This window comes from Dermochelys coriacea, chromosome 6 (genome assembly GCF_009764565.3).
Source record: "Dermochelys coriacea isolate rDerCor1 chromosome 6, rDerCor1.pri.v4, whole genome shotgun sequence".
NCBI classification, from domain to species: Eukaryota; Metazoa; Chordata; order Testudines; family Dermochelyidae; genus Dermochelys; species Dermochelys coriacea.
This window is the reverse complement of record NC_050073.1, coordinates 90,200,822-90,219,518: the sequence shown is the minus strand read 5'-3', so window position 1 is coordinate 90,219,518 and position 18,697 is coordinate 90,200,822. Positions and strand designations below refer to the sequence as shown.

Below are 18,697 nucleotides of genomic sequence, written 5' to 3'. Positions count from 1 at the left end.
TTTTGGTAACCCTCAGTGGGATCAGCGGGTAATGGCTTGTAGAAAGTGGTGTTGGAGAGCTGCCTAGTAGCCTCTTGTTCATATTTCGACCTATTCATGATGACGACAGCACCTCCTTAGTCAGCCTTTTTGATTATGATGTCAGAGTTGTTTCTGAGGCTGTGGATGGCATTGTGTTCTGCACGGCTGAGGTTATGGGGCAAGTGATGCTGCTTTTCTACAATTTCAGCCCGTGCATGTCTACACTCTATGTAGAAGTCCAGTCTGTTGTTTCAACCTTCAGGAGGAGTCCACACGGAATCCTTCTTTTGATAGTGTTGGTAGGAAGGTCTCTGTGTGTTAGTATGTTGTTCAGAGGTGTGTTGGAAATATTCCTTGAGTCGGAGACATCGAAAATGGGATTCTAGGTCACCACAGAACTGTATCATGTTCATGGAGGTGGAGGGGCAAAAGGAGAGGCTCCGAGATAGGACAGATTCTTCTGTGGGGCTAAGAGTATAGTTGGATAGATTAACAATATTGCTGGGTGAATCAAGGGAACCACTGTTGTGGCCCCTTGTGGCATGTAGTAGTTTAGATAGTTTAGTTTCCTTTTTCTTTTGTGGAGAAGCAAAGTGTGTGTAATAAGATGTTTATACACCAATGCGAGGAGCCTAGGTAACAAAATGGAGGAGCTAGAGCTACTGGTGCAGGAAGTGAAACCAGATATTATAGGGATAACAGAAACATGGTGGAATAGTAGTCATGACTGGACTACAGGTATTGAAGGATATGTGCTGTTTAGGAAAGACAGAAACAAAGGTAAAGGTGGTGGAGTAGCATTGTATATCAATGATGAGGTAGAATGTAAAGAAATAAGAAGCGATGCAATGGATAAGACAGAGTCCATGTGGGCAAAAATTACATTGGGGAAGAAAACTAGTAAAGCCTCTCCTACGATAGTGCTTGGGGTGTGCTATAGACCTCCGGGATCTAATTTGGATATGGATAGAGCCCTTTTTAATGTCTTTAATCAAGTAAATACTAATGGAAACTGCGTGATCATGGGAGACTTTAACTTCCCAGATATAGACTGGAGGACCAGTGCTAGTAATAATAATAGGGCTCAGCTTTTCCTAGATGCGATAGCTGATGGATTCCTTCATCAAGTAGTTGCTGAACCGACTAGAGGGGATGCCATTTTAGATTTAATTTTGGTGAGTAGCGAGGACTTCATAGAAGAAATGGTTGTAGGGGACAATCTTGGCTCAAGTGATCATGAGCTAATTCAGTTCAAACTAAATGGAAGGATTAACAAAAATAAATCTGCAACGAAGGTTTTTGATTTCAAAAGGGCTGACTTTCAAAAATTAAGGAAATTAGTTAGGGAAGTGGATGGAACTGAAGAATTTATGGATCTAAAGGTAGAGGAGGCCTGGGATTACTTTAAATCAAAGCTGCAGAAGCTATCGGAAGCCTGTATCCCAAGAAAGGGGAAAAAATTCATAGGAAGGAGTTGTAGACCAAGCTGGATGAGCAAGCATCTTAGAGAGGTGATTAAGAAGAAGCAGAAAGCATACAGGGAGTGGAAGATGGGAGGGATCAGCAAGGAAAGCTACCTAATTGAGGTAAGAACATGTAGGGATAAAGTGAGACAGGCTAAAAGTCGAGTAGAGTTGGACCTTGCAAAGGGAATTAAAACCAATAGTAAAAGGTTCTATAGCCATATAAATAAGAAGAAAACTAAGAAAGAAGAAGTGGGGCCGCTTAACACTGAGGATGGAGTGGAGGTTAAAGATAATCTAGGCATGGCCCAATATCTAAACAAATACTTTGCCTCAGTCTTTAATAAGGCTAAAGAGGATATTAGGGATAATGGTAGCATGACAAATGGGAATGAGGATATGGAGGTAGATATTACCGTATCTGAGGTAGAAGCGAAACTGAAACAGCTTGATGGGACTAAATCGGGGGGCCCAGATAATCTTCATCCAAGAATATTAAAGGAATTGGCACCTGAAATTGCAAGCCCATTAGCAAGAATTTTTAATGAATCTGTAAACTCAGGAGTAGTACCGAATGATTGGAGAATTGCTAATATAGTTCCTATTTTTAAGAAAGGAAAAAAAAGTGATCCTGGTAACTACAGGCCAGTTAGTTTGACATCTGTAGTATGCAAGGTCCTGGAAAAAATTTTGAAGGAGAAATTAGTTAAGGACATTGAAGTCAATGGTAAATGGGACAAAATACAACATGGTTTTACAAAAGATAGATCGTGCCAAACCAACCTAATCTCCTTTTTTGAAAAAGTAACAGATTTTTTAGATAAAGGAAATGCAGTGGATCTAATTTACCTAGATTTCAGTAAGGCATTTGATACCGTGCCACAAGGGGAATTATTAGTTAAATTGGAGAAGATGGGGATCAATATGAACATCAAAAGGTGGATAAGGAATTGGTTAAAGGGGAGACTTCAACGGGTCCTACTGAAAGGCGAACTGTCAGGTTGGAGGGAGGTTACCAGTGGAGTTCCTCAGGGATCGGTTTTGGGACCAATCTTATTTAATCTTTTTATTACTGACCTTGGCACAAAAAGTGGGTGTGCTCATAAAGTCTGCAGATGATACAAAGCTGGGAGGTATTGCCAATTCGGAGAAGGATCGGGATATTATACAGGAGGATCTGGATGACCTTGTAAACTGGAGTAATAGTAATAGGATGAAATTTAATAGTGAGAAGTGTAAGGTTATGCATTTAGGGATTAATAACAAGAATTTTAGTTATAAATTGGGGACGCATCAATTAGAAGTAATGGAAGAGGAGAAGGACCTTGGAGTATTGGTTGATCATAGGATGACTATGAGCTGCCAATGTGATATGGCTGTGAAAAAAGCTAATGCGGTTTTGGGATGCATCAGGAGAGGCATTTCCAGTAGGGATAAGGAGGTTTTAGTACCATTATACAAGGCACTGGTGAGACCTCACCTAGAATACTGTGTGCAGTTCTGGTCTCCCATGTTTAAAAAGGATGAATTCAAGCTGGAGCAGGTACAGAGAAGGGCTACTAGGATTATCCGAGGAATGGAAAACTTGTCTTATGAAAAGAGACTTAAGGAGCTTGGCTTGTTTAGCCTAACTAAAAGAAGGTTGAGGGGAGATATGATTGCTCTCTATAAATATATCAGAGGGATAAATACAGGAGAGGGAGAGGAATTATTTCAGCTCAGCACCAATGTGGACACAAGAACAAATGGGTATAAACTGGCCACCAGGAAGTTTAGACTTGAAATCAGATGAAGGTTTTTAACCATCAGAGGAGTGAAGTTTTGGAATAGCCTTCCAAGGGAAGCAGTGGGGGCAAAAGATCTATCTGGTTTTAAGATTCTACTTGATAAGTTTATGGAGGAGATGGTATGATGGGATAATGGGATTTTGGTAAGTAATTGTTCTTTAAATATTCAGGGTAAATAGGCCAAATCCCCTGAGATGGGATATTAGATGGATGAGATCTGAGTTACCCAGGAAAGAATTTTCTGTAGCATCTGGCTGGTGAATCTTGCCCATATGCTCAGGGTTTAGCTAATTGCCATATTTGGGGTCGGGAAGGAATTTTCCTCCAGGGCAGATTGGAGAGGCCCTGGAGGTTTTTCGCCTTCCTCTGTAGCATGGGGCATGGTTGACTTGAGGGAGGCTTCTCTGCTCCTTGAAGTCTTTAAACCATGATTTAAGGACTTCAATAGCTCAGACATAGGTGAGGTTTTTCATAGGAGTGGGTGGGTGAGATTCTGTGGCCTGCACTGTGCAGGAGGTCAGACTAGATGATCAGAATGGTCCCTTCTGACCTTAGTATCTATGAATCTATGAAATGGCTTGTCTAGTTTTTGTAAAGTCCAGCCACGAGGAAGTAACACTTGCTTCTGTCATTCCATCTCTCCAGGGTCAGGATTGGTTATTGGCTCTCACCTTACAGGAAGCATCTTTCCACATTCACTTGGCCCCCAGAAAGTACTTGAGATTCCTACTGGGCCAAATCATTATCAGTACAAGGTACTTGCCATTTGGACTCTCCAGAGCACTGAGAGTCTTTACAAAATATCTAGTCATGGTAACACCCCACTTGATAAGACACTTCCTAAGCAAACTACCAATGACCAATCATGCATGGTCCCTGTGGAGATCCATCATAAAGTTGAAATTCCATCTTTGTGAGATTTCCATGATAGACCAAGGATAATGCCAGAATATCTTTTCCAGGGGGGACAGGAGCCAGAGCTCATTGCCTGATGCCTTCCTTCTGCAGTGGAACCCAGGCCTTCTTTACAACTTTCCATTGATTCCCTTGATTCATCGGGTGATTTCCAAAATCAAAGGAGAACAAACCGCAATCATTCTTGTGGCTTCATACCAAGAGAAATGGCTTTGGATGATACACCTGCTACAGATATCCTGTCAGCTGCCAGTGCATCTCCCCCTCTCCCTGGATTTGATTGCACAGCACCAGTCTGATAGCCTATCCAGACCAAAAGTCACTGCATCTGATTAATTTGCCCAGATGTTAGCTGGGTAAATAACACGGACAGGACTGTTCTAGAGAAGTCCAGGAGATCCTGATATAGAGCAGGAAGACATCCACCAAAAGGACTTGTGCATCAAAATGGAAGAGATTCTTGATTTGGACCTCTCCATAGGGCATGGACCTTATGCAGGCTACAGTACCAAAGATCTTCCATTGCTTGCTGCATCTGAAACACTCTGGCCTTATGGTCCAGCTTCCAGCAGTCTTTGCTTGCCATATGCCAGTGCAGTCATGCTTGGTCTTCTCATACCACAGGGCATTGAAGTTCCTCAAGGTCCTGCTAAATACTTATCCATTAATAAGAGAACCTTCTCTTGCCTGGAACCTCAACATTGTCCTCTTGAGATTCATGTGCATTCCCTGTGATCCTCTGTCAGAATACATCTTACTTCAGCTCATTCTGAAGATGGTCATCCTTGATGCTGTCACTTCAGGTAGGTGAGTGATTGAGCTCCAAGCACTTCTGGCTGACCCTCTCTACATGATATTTCATAGGGACAAATTGATGTTGTATCCTTACCCTAAGGTCATCCCCAAGATAGGGTCTCACAGTTCCATCTCAATCAGTCAATCAATTTGCCTGTCTTCTTCCCAATACCCAATTAACATTGAGAGAGAAGTTACAGATGCTCGATGTTTCCAGAGTCTTACTTTACTACATGGACAGAACCAAACTAATCATATTGTCTCCCATTTATTTCTCGCTATAGCCATCCGTTCCAAAGGCCAGGCCACCTTATCACATCTAATATCTAAGTGGATAATGCAACATATCTTTCTGTGCTGCCAGCTGGCTGCTGTACCTCTCCCACTGAACATCAAGGCTCATACCACCAGAGCTCAAGCAATATCCTCTGCCTGCATCAGAAATGTGCCAAATTCTGAAATCTGCAAGGTGGCAACACGTAGTAACCCACTGACCTTTGTCAAATGTTATGGATTGGACTTAGCCACAAGGGCAGATGCCAAGTTTGGGAGAGCGGTATAACAATCACTGTTCATCTGATGCAGCTGATAATGCTTCATCCCACCATCCAGCAAGGGTGCTACTTACCTGTCATATACAGTGGGATCCATACTGGCATACGCTCAAAGGAGAAAGAACAGTTACTTACTCTATAGTAACTGCAGTTATTTGACCAGCCCTCCATTTCCTGCTTTCAGAGACCTCAGTGAACATGGGCTTTGAATTGCGGGGGAACTGATGGAGGATTGCGGCTGCTCCAACTTTGCTGCCTTTGCATTGGAGCATGAGAAGCCGTGCGGTGCTTGCAAAGCCCCAATGGATACTGCTATTCAATAGACTTTGATCCCATGCTTGTGAGACTCATATGCACTTACAGTGCGATTCACACTGACAGCAACATTTCAAAGAACCACAGTTACTGTAGGGTAAGTAATCATTCTTTTCTCTGTTTTGGATAAGTTTCAAATATGGCTTTAGTTGAATTATACAGTTTCTCATCCCCTGTTTGGCTGACACCAATACACTGATGAGGGTCACAGAAGACACTTTGTTTTCCTGAGGAATAGCTGTTACTAGTTTGCTTTCTATGAGCTGAGCAGATGAACATCCTGGACTTTTTTCCAGATTTTTTTAAATTGAGCAAAAAATAATAATTTTATACCCTGAGGACTGTTGTTGTTAGATCTAGAAAGTGAGTTTTTGAGCATATGCCACACTTTGTTTTTATTTATGATATGCAGTTTCACAAAGAGATACAATCCTCTGAAAAAAGATGAGACAGGCCTGCTTCCCTTTAGAATATTGCCTTGTTTAATCTGTTTATCTGTATAGTTAGGAAACTGTTGCACATTCTATTTTTTTGATGTTTTCGTCTTCACATTATAGTAAGGTTTGGTACTACTGAGATTTTAAACTCTCTGGGACAGGAACTGTCTTTTGTTGTGAGTGTACAGTGCAATGCAAATAGCAACAGCTTTCTGGGCTGCCATCTAAATGCATCTTCCATAGCTCCTTTGTCATTAGAGACCCTTTTATCTCTGTTAGGTGATTGAGGTTTGACTCCAACTATGCAGTTGAAGAACTGCACCTTTTGCTATATTTCAGTCTGATACAGATTGATTCTCTATGGGAATAAAGGAGGCTTGCAAAGCCATATTAAATCTCTGTTTGACCAAGGAGGTGTACCTTTTCCTTCCTAATGCTGACCATATAACAATTTTTATTCATTAGTAATTTTGCTTCTATAACATTTTTGGGTGACCTTTCATCTGATGTAGATTGCAGCCCCTTCTGTGGCAGACTGCACTAAACATGTAATAGCCCTGCTTAGAGCTATCCACTTGTTTCTTTCTTTGTATCTTGGTAAAATTAAAGGTGTCATTGTCACTCTAAAAGCTTGGTCTCGGACCTAGATAGGATGGTCTTGGCATCTGGTGAGCTGAACTCTCCAGGATGAGCAGCAAAGCTTCCTTAATTGAAGACCTTAGCCCAGTTTGCACAGATTTCAGGGCATGTTGTCATTTGACTTTGTAATTTATTAATTTTGTGTGGCTTGTGGGTTTTTGCTTAGTTTTGGTTTATACTTCAGCTTGCAGCAGCAGCAAGGTTCATGGTTCTTTGAAGATTAGGAACTAGAGTAAAAGAACCCGATGCAGAGTAATGTACCGGTAATTTATATCTCCATGTTCCAGTGAGACCTCTTATGCCAAAGGAAGTATTCACTCAAAAAAAAAAAAAAAAAGAAAAAGCAGTGTTGCTTCTACGTGTCCTTCAGCAAGTAGTGGAGGGACAGCCTTTGAAGAGCTCCAGAGGAACCTGGTCAGTAGGAAGGCTGAGGAGATGCTCAGTATTAGTGCATGCACCATCTAACCTAGCCACACACCTTCCCTGGATCTTACAACCCACTTGTTTTCAATTGTGCTCAACTTGCTATAGGTTGGATTTGAACCATTGGCGTAGAGATGAAATGCTGCCTATGTATCTTGCTATTGATTCACTGCCTGAAACTTTCTGCAATATTTAGTAGATATATTTCTACTGCAAAAAATAAAAAATTTTGACTATACATATTCTTTGCATAATTCTTAACTGTAAATGTTTCTATTTATGAAAAATGACTGTGGTTCATTCCTCTTTGTGGGGGGGGAATGAACATACACACCTACTTTTGTTGCAGTTTTACAAAATAATATTTTTGTTAAATCCACTTCACTATTATAATTACAATACAAAGAAATTGTAGCTTCTTTCTGCATAATATCACTAAGATTTGGTCTATTCTATCCAGCCACACATCAAGTGCTTAAAGAGCTCTGAAAAAAACTGGGAGGGGGTCATGATCCCCACATCTGCCCATCTACCTGCCCATTTCTCAATTCTGACCCCAATGCCCAAATCAATCCTGTCCCTTCAGCCCTCCCATCTGTTCTGCCACATCCAGCCTCATCTCTGCTCCTCCTGCAGCCCCTGGATTTTTTCACATCCATCTTCTAGGCCTAGTGGGGGGGCCTGCAGCAGGGACCCCTTCTGCCCCTTCCAGGCTGGGGGGGCAGCTCCAAGGGTTCTTCATCCCCCTCTGCCCTTCCCAAGCCTCATGTTGCAGGGAGGAAGAGGGGAGGAGCAGAGGAGCCATCCAGTCGTTCCCAGGAGAGGTTGGGGAGTGTTGGTAGGAAGGTCTCTGTGGGTTAGTATGTTGTTCAGAGGTGTGTTGGAAATATTCAGCAACACAGTTCATTTCTAGGAAATGTTATTTCCTACAGCTGCAACCTGGAGCATTTTAAGCACGACACAAAACTAACACTCTCATCCAGGTTCTTATCATCTCACATCTCAGTTAGTGCAATGTCCTTTTCTTGCCGCACTCATACCCAGTCAGAATGCTTCTGCAGGGATCATTTTCCTAGCATGATGCTTTAACCTCATCACCGTTTTCTTTGCTTCCTCCTTCTGGCTCCCTTCTCTCTATCAGATCAAACAAGCTAGTTGTTTGCGCTTTCAGGACCCATCCCAACCCATCCCTACCCTGCCTATCATCTCTCATTCTGTATCAAAAGATTGACCTGCACCTCATTTGGTCTATGATGCCAGTCTCCATTGTCTGCTTGTTATATTTTTAAACAAGCTCCATCATGCTTTCTCCATGCAGCCCCTCATGCTTGACAGGAGCTCCCTGTAAACATCCATAGAGCTACTTCATTATCCTCCTTCAAAACCCCCTTAAAACTCTCCTTTGTTAGGATGCCTACAAAAGTTGTACAATGGTTCAGCTGTTGGGGTCCTGAGACCACAACCTATCATGCTGACCAATATTGTCTCATCGTTTTCTTGTATTTGTCAGTATTCATATGTTGTCTCTTGTCTTAAAATTAGCTTTTAAGGTCTTTGGGGCAGGGACTGTCTTTTTGTTCTGTTTGTACAGAATCTAACACAATGGGGTCTGGGTCTCCTAAATGCTATGGCTATGATGATGATGATGATGATTAATAATAAGATGAAAATTAGAAATTACATCCATTGTGAATAAGAATCATTCAGCAATCAAAAATTGATGAAAATTCTTTATAGATGCTCATGATAACAGAGCAATTTGTTGACAATTGCATTATTGTTGTCAATTTTAGCTGTAAGTAGCAATTATTTTTACACTGAGTAGTTTAATGACACTTACACAGATATTTACTTAAATCCTGGAGGCTACAACATGTGAAGGGAATTTTAGTGTTTCAGACTTCAGAATAGGGTTGAAAGCATTTATCAAACTTTTATAATGCTTCTTTTTTCTTGTGTTCTATTCTTCAGAGTACCCGAGTGGCCTTGGACCATCTAGAGTCTGTTCCTGAGAAACTGAGCCTTTTGGAAGATTTCAAAGATTTTGGAGTGAGAAAGTTTTCATTTGTCTCTCTGTATTTCTGAATTGTTGAGAATAATTGACAACTTCCTGATGTGCAAAGAAAAATCTATTACCTAAAGGACATACAATGAAATCTAAACTACAGTATTCCAATTTTAACTCGTATAGTAATAATGGGGTTTATTTCCTACTCTTGAGGAATTAGTTGAAAATCGTGGAATTAGTTTAACTTTATACCGGTAAGGAAATACTGGAATAAGAACAGATTTAAAAATTTTATTAAAGCTAACATTAAAAAAATTATATAATACGTAGGTTGGGAAAAGAGTGTTTGTACATCTGGGTATAGTGCTTAGATTAGCCACAAATATAAAGTTAGTTTTTAAAAGTCATATGACTACATTATAAAACTTTCAGTTTAGGCAAGCCAAGATAATTGAGTAAACTATTTCAAGTACTGTTGCTATAGTCTTTACTGACTTGTTCAAAATATGTTGATGCGATGCCTTTTTTATTAGTGATAACAACTTCTGCATCAATAATTAGACAGAGGCAGGTTATTGTTTGATTTTTGTATAGACATAACATCCTGCAGTTCCCTTGGCTATCCAGGATGAGGACTGCTGAGTGCCTGTGCTTTCCTAGCCCAGGTCATTTATTGATAAGTCATTTATGATAATGAGCATAAAAGCTGTTTGAGAGTCAAGTTTGTTCATTATGTTAGGTAGATACATCCTCATATATTGAGGGGAAAATCAAGCACGAAGTTCAGTATGCCAAATTGATAAACATTGTCACATCATCTTGAACATCAAATGCTATCATTACTTTCTATTAATGTTTACTCCAATATTTAGGAGTGCAATTCTTACATGCAAAGTGCGTTCTTTGGAAGGTTACAATATGTGTTGCAGATCTTCCACATTCTGTTTGACAGTTCCAAGGTTCAAGAATGACTTAGGTCACAAGGCGCCAATTCAGCAAAGCACTTAAGCATGCGCATAAGTTCCATAGAAGCTGATGAGCTTTGCAGAATCAGGTCCCAGCAGAATGAATGTAGTGGTCTCAGTCTCATCTTTAGACAGTTTGCAGCTTTGTGCTATTGGTTTTTCCAGCTTAGTGGTGTATTAACAGAAAGATTGTTGTGTATGATGAAGGGAGATACATTAGTAATACAGAACAATGCAATTTAATGGCCAAATCCTGTTTGCTGTACTCAGACAAGTGGTCCCATTGATTTTAATAAGACTACTCTTATGAGAGAGGTAAGCAGAATTTCACTTTATTTTATGTACTTCACTTCACTTTTTATCTCAGACAAAACATTTCCTAAAGCACTTTACAGAGTTAAATTGTAGCACAAAAGGGAGAGAGAAGAGAGTTTAGAAATTATATTTGAAGGTTGAAGAGCAATTGATAATTGATTAGCTGTAATGATACGGAGAGGCTGAGTGGGGCTGTAATGCTTACATGCTAACCTGCCATTCAACTTGGGTTATAAATTCTTTGGCGTACACGGCCCTTGCCATCATCTTTTGCATGTGAAGCACTACACACCTTTATGGCATTGTAGGAATAATAATGGGTCAAATCATAAAGTCCTTCAGATTTTACTTAGTTACTTGATGATTTCAATAAGAATTTTGATTGTGTAAGGACTTTAGGATTTCAACAAATAATAATAATAACAGTAATACAGTTAGCTCTTATTTAACCATCATCAGTAATAATTCACTCTGAACACGGCAATTAAATCCACTCATCCCAGTTTTTAAAATATCTTCCCAACAAATGCGGAGAAGTGAGTAGAAATAGCTGATGTTTGCAGTAAATCTTCTGTATAGTTTCTATACTTGGTTTCTGACCCAACACCTACAAAAGTGTGGTATTTTCACAGCACAGCTGTCAAATAAAGATATATGGTTGTCTTGACTCATGAGGACATATTGACAGTGTTAAGAGAGAGGCTGTCAAGGCTGGTAAGCCTACAATTAGATCTTTTGGAGCTTAATGGCTAAATTGTTGTGCTGTAATTCTTCTACATTCATGAGAGCCTCACAAAATTAAGAAATTCTGAAAACCTGTTGTTATTTTCTAAAGGAGAGTTGGGAACCCAATAAACTCAAACAAACTTTTAAATCAGAATTGTTTAAAACATCCATCAGTGAAAATGCATATTAATTTTCATTTATTTTCTATATAGAATCTTTCATACTGAGAGATCCAAAAGCACTGCACACATTTTGTGTATGGGAGACACTGTATTCTGGTCTTTAAAGCACAAGGCTGTGAGTTAGGAGACCTTGGGGCTGATTCAGACTTCATCTTGGTTTTACATCAGTGTATGTCTGTTGTCTTCAGTCGAGCTCTGATTAGAGCTGGGCGAATAACTGATTTTTTGGTTCATTGGCAGTTCCTCCTTCTGATGTGGAAAAGGAATTTGAACTTGGGTTTCATGCATTGCAGGAGAGCACCCTAGCCACTTAACTATAGGATATTCTGGTCTTTCTCAGTCTCTCCTGTTGAAGTTCTTCTACTTTTGATGAATAATTAACTAGTAATTGGAGAAGGGACTTGAACTAGAGTCTTCCATATCTTAGGGGAGTGTCCTAAACACCAAGCTATAGAGTAATGCTCACATTTTTTCACTGGTCCAATGACTATTCATTGTCATTCATAGTAGCAATTCATAGTATTTCATAATTTGTTTATAAAAAGTGGAACACCTTCAGTGGGAGAGAGTGAGAGACCCACAACAGAATATCCCATAGCCTAATGGTTAGGCTGTCTCTTGCAAGTTGGGGCTATTCTAGTTAAAATCCCTTCTCCACATTAGGTAGAGGGGGGAATTGAACCTGTGGCCACATCCCGCGTGATTGTACTAACCACTGGGCTAAAAATTATGAAGAAGTGCACCACCAACACCACAACTACCACCTCCTCTGGTAGTTTTGTGAATGGCACCTTATGCCCCAAATACATTTGGCAAATTCAAATCAAATTTGCAAATAGTTTCGGTTCGGCCCAAACTGTATTTTTTAGTGAATAAACTATTTGCTCTGAAAATTTTGCTCTAGCTCTAGTTCTGATATACCCCAGCATGAGTAAGATCAGTATCAGACTCCTGAGCTCTAAACTTGGCAATGGGATTTGGGGCAAGAAACTGCACCTCTCTGTGCCTCACTTTCCTTGTCTGTTAAGTGAAGCTGATGATACCTATCTCACAGAGGAGTTGGAGTGGTTGGGCAATTAGTATTTGTAAAGCACTGTGAGATTACCAAAGGGAAAAGCATTCATTCCAATTATTGTTTTTGATATTTACTCACATCAGCACTGAAATGTAGCCAGTATTGGGGTGGGGGAGCCAACCCTTTGCACAAAATGTGAAGAGGGAAAATTTTAGGGAGAGTCACCAGGGCAGACTTTTCAGACAAGTGAAATAAGTTGGGTAATATCCATATAGAACAGATAGGACCTCCATTTTTAAGGTCCTTTCTGAAGAGCCTCTACCCAGTAAACTTGGTGGAATTCATGTGGTCCAGGGAAAATTAGGTTTTTTTTAAAAAGTGTAGATGTGCTCTGAAAAGTGACATTATAAAAATGGCTTTGTGGGGTTCTATGTATGTTGTTTCTGAGTCACTTCATAACAATTTTACCGAGTTTACAAATCTGATTTTTTTTGTAACTGCTAGCTTTGAAAATTAAACCTGTGTTCTGAATGTGAAGTTGAGTTTCTTCTGACGCGTATAATCATCATCATATGCACTGAAAGTTCTGAGACTGGAACTTAGTTTATAAATCTTTGGGTGGAATGTGTGCCTGATTAGACCCTAGGTTACTCTCCAGTAGCTGTGTTGACTCTGCAAATTCACCTGTGAGTAAAGGTGGGAAAAAACTTTGCTTTTTTCAGTCAAGTATGTACAGAAATGATGATATTGTGGTAAAATCACTGAATAAGGATTCAAAAGATCTGATTTCACTCCATGCTTTGTCACGGACATCTTGTGTAATTGTGGGCAAGTCATTTAATCTCTATGTGCTTCAGTTCCCCATTGGTAAAATGCGGACAGCATTACTTAATTTCTCCTTTCCTTTGTCTGTTTAGATTTTAAGATATTTGGGGCTGAGGCTGTCTCTTACTATGGATTTATAGAGCACCTAGCACAATAAGGCCACTAGCTTTGGTGAGAATGTATAGTCATGCAAATAATAAATAGTTATAATGATATCATAATTAAGGCTACGATTTAGTCATGGGTATTTTTAATAAAAGTAAATGGACAGGTCACCAGCAATAAACAAAAACTCATGGCCTGTGACCTGTCTATGACATATACCCATGACTAAATCTTAGTGGGGTGGTGGCTACAGCAGCCACTGCTTGGGGGAGGGACCCCGGGGGGTGGGCCCAGGGCCAGCTGCACCAGCTGCTGGGGGCCACCAAGCAGTGGCTGCTGTAGCCACCCCCAGGGCCACCCACTCACCGCTGCTTCAGCTGTCCCGAGACTGCTGCTGGGGCCCGCAAAGAAGCAACTGCTCCAGCTGCCCAGGACCACTGCTCAGGCAGTCCCCAAGGTCAACCACACTGGCCGTTGCTTGGGGCCGCCCAAACAGTGGCTGGTGTGTCTGGCCCAGGGTCCGCTGCAGCAGTGGCTGGTGCAACTGTCTGCAGGGCTGCCCAAGTGGCTGGCTGCAGAGCTGTTCCAGCAGCAGCCATTGGGCTGTCCCCAGAGCCTCCTGAGCAGCTGGCCCTGGGGTCAGCCACACTGGCCACTGCAGAAGTCACAGAGATTGTGGAAAGTCAATGAATCCATGACAGACACGGAGTCCTAATCATAATAGAAGAACTTTAATTCAAGGAGAACCTTGATTGAGTAAGCATTTTTGTGTAAAAAGAAAAGGAGTACTTGTGGCACCTTAGAGACTAACAAATTTATGAGAGCATAAGCTTTCGTGAGCTATGCATCGGATGCTGTAGCTCACGAAAGCTTATGCTCTAATAAATTTGTTAGTCTCTAAGGTGCCACAAGTACTCCTTTTCTTTTTGCGAATACAGACTAACACGGCTGCTACTCTGAAACCTGTCATTTTTGTGTAGCCATTTTTCTGACCATAAATATCCACCCTTATGTCCCTGACCCAACACCTCAAGAAAGAATGGTTACAAATACTGGATTTTTAAGAAAAAGCCTCACTTTACTAAGAGTGTGTTTTCCAAGACAGAGAAGTGCTCTCAAAGGGATATTTCTGCTGTACTACAACTTTATCAGATCCTACAAGCTAAGCAGTGTCGTTCCTGATTTGTATTTGAATGGAGACCTCCAAAGAACACCAAAGTACTGTAGAAAATGGTGGTCATAGGTCTGTATATGGAATTCTTCCTTCCAAGTCAATCTGCCATGAATTTCAGATATATAATTTAGATCTGCTACTTAGGGTTCAGTTCATATCCAGATTTTTAGTTCCGGCCTATCTCTAGTACTGTATGTCTATATAACCCTGTTTGAAAACTTGCCACTTGGTACAATTTGAAGTACAAATTTCAAATTTGAATTTGGCAGCATTTGGTCCCTTATGCTGGAGGTTTTTGATTATTTTATATAGGAAGACAAAATTATATTTATTAAATGTGAGTTCTGTCATGTTTCCTAATTAGTATGCCATGTAGGTGGTGGTTGTAATTTAAATGCTTGAAAATAGTGCTTCTATTGAGTGTTTTCCTACATTAAGCCACAATAACTATCTGACTGCAGTATTATAGAGAGCTAGATTTTTATCCCTTTGCTGTGAAAGTAGGGTTTGATTTGAGGTTCTGTTAGTATTTCAGTTTGAAATGATAAATTTGAAAATGATGCTTCCATACTATGGGGAAGAATCTCTCTTCTAGATCCTGCTAAGTACAGCAGAGTCCTAGAATATTACAGCACACTTCCAGCAAATTTCACTTTGCTGTAGGATGAACAAGTTAAGCGCTTCAACACTGTTTATCTCCTTCCAAAGCTAATGTTAGTTGTTCCCCATATGTCAGTGGGAGGGTGGGGTTGGGCAAAAGGAGGCACTTCTCTTTGTAATTATGGTTCACAGCCTCTGTTGCATCCTACTACACTGACTCATTTACGTAGTGCATTGGCTGATTTATCACGTGTCTGTGTTGCATTTTTTTCTTTTCATTTCCAAGAATGCATCGTAAGATTGTTGCATTGTAAGATAGTACCCTCAGAACATCTTTCTTATTTATTTATGTATTAAGGGAAAGTTACAATAAAACATTAACATACGACATTGTACTTTACTTATTCAGGATCAGGGTAATATTCAAGGAATTTGACTAAAGGATATGGCTTGCTGGCTGGGGAGCCCTCCTCCTCTTAATACTCTAAAAAGGGTGACCACATTTCTAAATACCTATCTTCTTTTTGGAGCTTCTCTTGTGTACATACTTTCTGTGAAAGTTTTCCATTATAAGGATACTCCATATTTTACTATACCACAATTCCCTATAAGGAGAAGTCACATTTTTCCAATGTTGTGCAATACAAAGTCTAACAATAAAAAATAAATTAATTTATTGTTCCATTTAAAATGTAGATCCTTTACTGGAGCATTAGGTAAGCAGATATGGGGATCTCTAGGAAGCTGGCATTTTGTCATGAAGTGAATCTCTTTAATAATTTCCTCTCCAAACTGTCTAATTCCTGGACACAATCACCACATGTGCAAGTATGTTCCCTTTTCCCCACAACCTCTCCAAGAGAGCTCCTCCCTAGCAGCAAAAATATGATGGATCTTAACTGGAGTCATATGCGATCAGTACCGTAATTTATAAAAAAGCAGCTGTATCTAAATACCCCTAACTAATTTTGTTTTTCCCCCATGAAAGAAATAAATTGAATTCCATGATATGATTTAGTGTTTAGGGGAAGTTGTAAAGAATCATTGATTAATCAATATTAATTAGCAAGGGGGGAAAAGCCTTTTATTTTTTAATTTGATTGTTTTCATCTTAACATCCGGGTTCTGTAGAGAGCCTCTTACACCTTTATCACCAGCAGTGCAATAAAGTTCCTATATTTCTAGCCCTGAACGTCAGTATTTAATCAGTCCTTACTGTTTTGAATGTCCATTAGTGATACTCTTATTTACACAAGTAGACTAGATTTCTTTCTTTAGGTACTCTTTCACCTTACAAAAACAGTCAGACCTTTTTGTGTGTTTCCAGGAATCTCATCGTCAGAGGGAGATAATTGAAGAGAGATACACTAAATACAAGGAAATCGTGGGCTCTCTACAGCAGCAGCTGGAGGATTCAAAGCGCAGAATCAAAAACTTCAAAGTATGTCTGTCTCCTTTCTCTTGTGTTGTTCCCTTTTGCATTCAGTCACTAGGAGATGCGCATTTTATGGAGATTAGCTCAAGTTTCAGGCATTGACTAAAATCCTATATGAGCAATGTTTCTGCTTCAGTTATCAGGCCTCGCCTGCCAAGTGTGCAGCCAAATGGGCTCCAGCTCTGTCAGCATTTATTCCCTGGAAACACCCCTTTGCACTTTTTCTATTTGCTTTCCTTCTGGTCCTCTAACTTAAAAGGTAAACTTAGAGATCTAATTTTCCCCAATTCCCCAAGTGAAAAGTACCCTGATCTCAGAGGTGAAAGTAAGCCGGTACGCAAGAGCCGGTGCACCGTACTGGAGCAGCCTGGCTTCCCCAGGGGGCAATTTAAAGGGCCTGGGGCTCCCAGCAGTGGCCACCAGAGCCCTGCTGCTGGAACCCTGGGGTAGCAGCTGTGCGGCTCTGGCGGCTATTTAAAGGACCGGGGCAGGAGAAGCAGGGGAGCCCCAGGCCCTTTAAATAGCCCCCGGAGCCCCGGGTTGCTGCTGCTACCCCGGAGAGGGATGGGAGGAGGGGAGGAGAACGAGTGGGGGGGCACTTACATTACAGGGTGGGCTGGGGTTGGCTCTGACCCCCTCAGCCCCTCCCCTTCTACCCTAGGCCCTGCCCCTTCCGGGGGCCAGAGCTGGCCCCAGCATACTGGTAAGTCACTCAACTTACTTTCACCCCTGCCTGATCCCCTCTCTCAGCTACCAATCTTATCTACTTACAGCAAAGTGCTTATTCATCATGTCACTTCTCACTGGTTACACTGCTAATAGCTGCTTCCTTTAACTGGAAATTGAGAATTTCTTGTGGCACAGTGTGGCAGGGCAGCTTCCTGCGCCAGTGAAGAAGGAGTTAAAGAGCTCATGAATCTTTTAAGGATGGGTCCTCAAAAGGGGGGATCCAGGCTCATACTGGGTGGCATCTGGTAAAAAACTGCACTAGAGTACAGAGCTCCCTGGTCCCAGGCAACAGGCTGTCTACTGAGAAAACTGCTTGAGAGGACCAGCCACGCTGAGCCCTCTGCTGAAAAAGAGGGACCAGCTTTTCCTTACTTTTCTTTGTGAATCCCTGGGATTCAGCCGGGGTTGTTTGGATATGCAAGGGATAAGGAGCCCAGATCTTCCTCCCAAGGACTATTGGCCTTTACCCTACATGAGGCTGCAGGGACCCAGCCCATTTGTGAGCCATGGACATCTTTTGCCTTTTTCTTTTGAATTATTTTAGCCCCAACCAGAAGAGGGCAGACTCCCTAAGAGTTATGTATCCCAAGTACATAACACAGATTACAGTCATGCTGCCGTCCAGAAAAGGATATCCAAGATAAGAGAGGGGCACCTCCCCTGCTTAACCCAGGGGGCAGTCAGAGAGATACAACTTATCATACACAGAAACAGGCAACAGATGATGGCAAAGACCAAAATAAAACAAAAGGTCTTTACCAATATTCTCACAAAACAACAGAGACAAAGTGAAACTCCCTTTATTTCAACTATTTTTCAGGCCAGTGGCCAAACTCTAGTCAAGTTGCCCATACTCCTCTTGACCTGCTGCTCACAAACAGGGAAGAACTGGTAGGGGAAGTAGAAGTGGGTGGCAACCGGGCAGCAGTGACCGTGTGATGGTCAAGTTCAGGATCCTGACAAAAGGAAGAAAGGAGAGCATCAGAATATAGACCCTGGACTTCAGAAAAGCAGACTTTGCCCATCAGTCCCCTAAGGGAGTCAGAGTCCCCTGGGAGGCTAATATGAGGGGGAAAGGAGTCCAGGAGAGCTGACTATATTTCAAAGAAGCATTATTAAGAGCACAGGAACAAACTATCCCGATGTGTAGAAAGAATAGTAAATATGGCAGGCGACCAGTTTGGCTTAACAGAGAAATTTTCAGTGACCTTAAACACAAAAAGGAAGCTTACAAGAAGTGGAAACTTGGACAGATGACTAAGGAGGAGT

The 18,697-nt window shown here is 41.1% G+C and overlaps 1 protein-coding gene across 2 annotated transcripts in view; it reads left to right on the top strand.

Moving 5' to 3' along the window:
- Positions 1 to 18,697, top strand: part of CEP128 (centrosomal protein 128) — a 434,621-nt gene that overhangs the window by 392,400 nt on the left and 23,524 nt on the right. For both annotated transcript variants that reach the window (XM_043516125.1, XM_038407035.2), the window contains 2 exons: positions 9,321 to 9,398; positions 16,592 to 16,705. In XM_043516125.1, coding sequence (XP_043372060.1) covers positions 9,321 to 9,398; positions 16,592 to 16,705 — 192 coding nt within the window. The remainder of the gene's footprint in view (positions 1 to 9,320; positions 9,399 to 16,591; positions 16,706 to 18,697) is intronic.